This window comes from Vicia villosa, linkage group LG7 (genome assembly GCF_029867415.1).
Source record: "Vicia villosa cultivar HV-30 ecotype Madison, WI linkage group LG7, Vvil1.0, whole genome shotgun sequence".
In the NCBI taxonomy this organism is placed as follows: domain Eukaryota; kingdom Viridiplantae; phylum Streptophyta; class Magnoliopsida; order Fabales; family Fabaceae; genus Vicia; species Vicia villosa.
Window position 1 is genome coordinate 105,115,515 of NC_081186.1, and position 3,316 is coordinate 105,118,830.

The window sequence follows — 3,316 nt, forward strand, 5'->3', positions numbered from 1 at the left end:
TTAGACCTGGCCCTCCCAAAATAATTATTCACAATGCTAACATTTACCCACAAACGACCCTCCACGATCACTAAACGGCAACCTCTATCCTCCAAAACGACCCCACCTTTCACTTATCCTATAATTATCTCACAATTGTCGTATTCCACCCACGCGCCAATCTCGTGCAAGCTAACCTCTCCCTTATACACACGTGTGGAAATCACACTCTCACGTGTCACAAACCCATGGCAAAATCCAAATAGGAAAATTAATATTTATTTATTTTTAAAGAAAAAGAAAATGAATATGCCAAAGCATCTATATAACGTTAGTACTTGTAAATTCTAATCTCACATTTCGAACCTATATAGTATATCCTTCTTTAATACTTTATCTTAGTCAAATTTTTAATTCCCAACAAATTGAATAAAAATCGCAAGTTTAAACTTAATTGTTTCCCTCGAATATTCTCTGCACAAATCCCATTATTCTTATCATCTATATATAATCAAACTCTCACAGTTACTTTTACAAACAAAAAAAAACATAACTCGAATTTTTAACTCTTTGAATCGGTTTAAGTTACAGAGATGAATTTTGCTAGAAAGAAACGAGTCACCGATCCGTTCGACGACGAAGCCAAAGCTCGACTCGTCGGCGGTAATTTCCGGCGACTGAGTGGCGTCAGTAGCGGAAGTGAGCATTCCGGTGACGGAGAATTCACTTCTTCACCGTCTCTGTCTGAGCTCGTACATGATTTCCTCGAGGAAGATGAAGAAAACCAGCGTGACTCGGCTGAGAACGATTTTGAGTCAGAGCGAGTTGACTCGGTTTCAGAATGCTTGGACTCGGTGGAGGATCTGCTCTTAAGCGCTGAAAATGCTAATGCAGATTCTTACATGAACACGCTTCGCGTGCATGTTTCTGAAGCGGCAGCGAAATTCGCATTTCTGAAGGAACAAAGCTTTTCTGTTTTCAATCGAAACGTGATGTCGTTTTTGCGTGAGAAGGGACACAATGCTGCGATTTGTAAGACGCGTTGGGAATCCTCCGGCGGAATAACCGCCGGCAGCCATGAGTTTATCGACGTGGTGCGATCTGGATCATCCACGTGGCAGAGTAGGTACTTCGTTGAGCTTAATTTCGCCGGACAATTTGAAATTGCACGGCCGACGAGTCGTTACACAGAGATTATGAGTTACGTTCCTGCAATTTTCGTTGGAACATGGGAGGAGCTGAAACGCACCGTTTTGGCCTTGTGTGGTGCTGTGAAATTGTGTTTAAGGAGTAGAGGGTTATCGATACCTCCTTGGAGAAAGAACCGGTACATGCAAAATAAGTGGTTTGGACCGTACCGCAGAACTACGAACCCGGTTCAGGGAAATCCGGTTCCAGGTGTTGTTTCTTCTTTCAGTGGTGCTAAATGTAGGTTAGTTGGGTTCAACGATGCCGTTTCGGAGACTAGGCACAGCGTTTCATTTGTCCGCACGAGATAAAGCGAATTTTTGAAATTTTGTTGATAGTTTATATTTTAGTTAATTTTATAATAATACTGTAGTTTTGGGATGAATTGGATTGGGTTGAATATGATACACTGTTAGAGCATCTCCAATGGTGCAACCCATTTTTGGGTTCTTTATGGGTCCCACTAGCCACATCATCTTAAAATAATTTTTGTAATTTTTATTTTAATTGTATAATTCTAAAAAGTTATTATTGGGCCCACAACTTTACCTCATAAACTAATTTGATTGGGTACCACAATTTTTTCATAGTTGCATTGCAATGCAATGGTACTATGATGTGGCATGTCTAGGTGGAGAACTTATTAGAAGGAACTACCATTGGAGATGGTCTTAGTTACATTATTAAATTGAGAGAACGTTGAATGAAAACGATGGAACTTATAGAAAGTTAATTTTTATGTGGCAAATCTACATCGTCTATTCTCTGCAGCGAGCAGAACATTACATTACTTGCATGCTGAACCATTCCAGAACTTTAAATTTTGTCGGATTGAAAAATCCAAAAACTTCATTCAACAAACGAAACACATAAATCAAATAAAATGTATTTATAATAATACTGTAGTTTTGGGATGAATTGGATTGGGTTGAATATGATACACTGTTAGTTACATTATTAAATTGAGAGAACGTTGAATGAAAACGATGGAACTTATAGAAAGTTAATTTTTATGTGGCAAATCTACATCGTCTATTCTCTGCAGCGAGCAGAACATTACATTACTTGCATGCTGAACCATTCCAGAACTTTAAATTTTGTCGGATTGAAAAATCCAAAAACTTCATTCAACAAACGAAACACATAAATCAAATAAAATGTATTCTCTCCTGCCTGAATTATAAACAAATCAGATACATTTATTATTTAATAAATCTGAAAATAGAATATCTGCTTATAATAATGACCAGAAAAAATAGTACTTAGCTAAATTGAAAATTAAAAATTAAAGTAAAATGTTACTCGATGTAAGAAAAAGAGAAGTGTGAATATGGATATCAACTTTAGCATATGCATTAAATATGGTCATGAAATCAACATTTTTTTTTATTTTTTCACTATTGGATAACTCTAAACCAATGTTTTTAAGAATATTATGATGGTCTATGTTCTACTAGACACTACTAAGAGAATGTTGAATTTGTTCCGGTAGGGGAGATAACTACAATAAAGGGATAAGATGAATGTCGTAGAAAAGGTTGACTGATTCTAAGAATGAAAATGGGTTTGACTTACTTGATTTTAAGTTCTTCAACATGAAAATGGTGGCTAAACAAGCCAATCTTCTTTTTTGGAGGCTAATATTGGAAATAATCCTAATTATATTTGTAGAAGCATGTGGAAATCACGCGTAGTTCTAACCCTTGGTTATAGGTGAAGGATTGTAGATGGTAACAAAATTAGATTGATGGTCGATCCTTAGGTGAGAGGTGAAAAGAATGGGTGGGTGAGTGCACCACAAAACCAAGGTGTGTTTGATCTTTGTGTTAATGATCTCATGCTTAACAATATTAGGCAATGGGATGCGTATAAAATTAAACAAATGTTCACACCTGAAGTTTCAAAGATTATATAGGACATTCCTCTGTTAGAGGATGTTAAGGAGGATTGTGTGGTGTGGAAGAAGGAGTGTAATGGAGATTATAGTGTCAAGTCGAGATACAAGTTGTTAAGGGGTATTCAATCATTGAAGAGTGATGGTAGTATTTGTTGGGTCATCATGAGGGGCATCCACACTGGGTCAAGAGCAATACACTAGTGAAAGAGACACCACATATTCACCAAAAATATTAAGGTGATAGGTGTATGA

General features: G+C 36.9%; 1 protein-coding gene across 1 annotated transcript; it reads left to right on the top strand.

The window, feature by feature from the left end:
- Positions 1 to 325: 325 nt before the first annotated feature.
- LOC131616374 (uncharacterized) lies at positions 326 to 2,346 on the top strand. The gene has a single exon (XM_058887687.1). It carries the CDS (start codon positions 573 to 575, stop codon positions 1,476 to 1,478), a length of 906 nt encoding a protein of 301 aa, XP_058743670.1. The 5' UTR covers positions 326 to 572; the 3' UTR covers positions 1,479 to 2,346.
- The last annotated feature ends 970 nt before the right edge of the window (positions 2,347 to 3,316 follow it).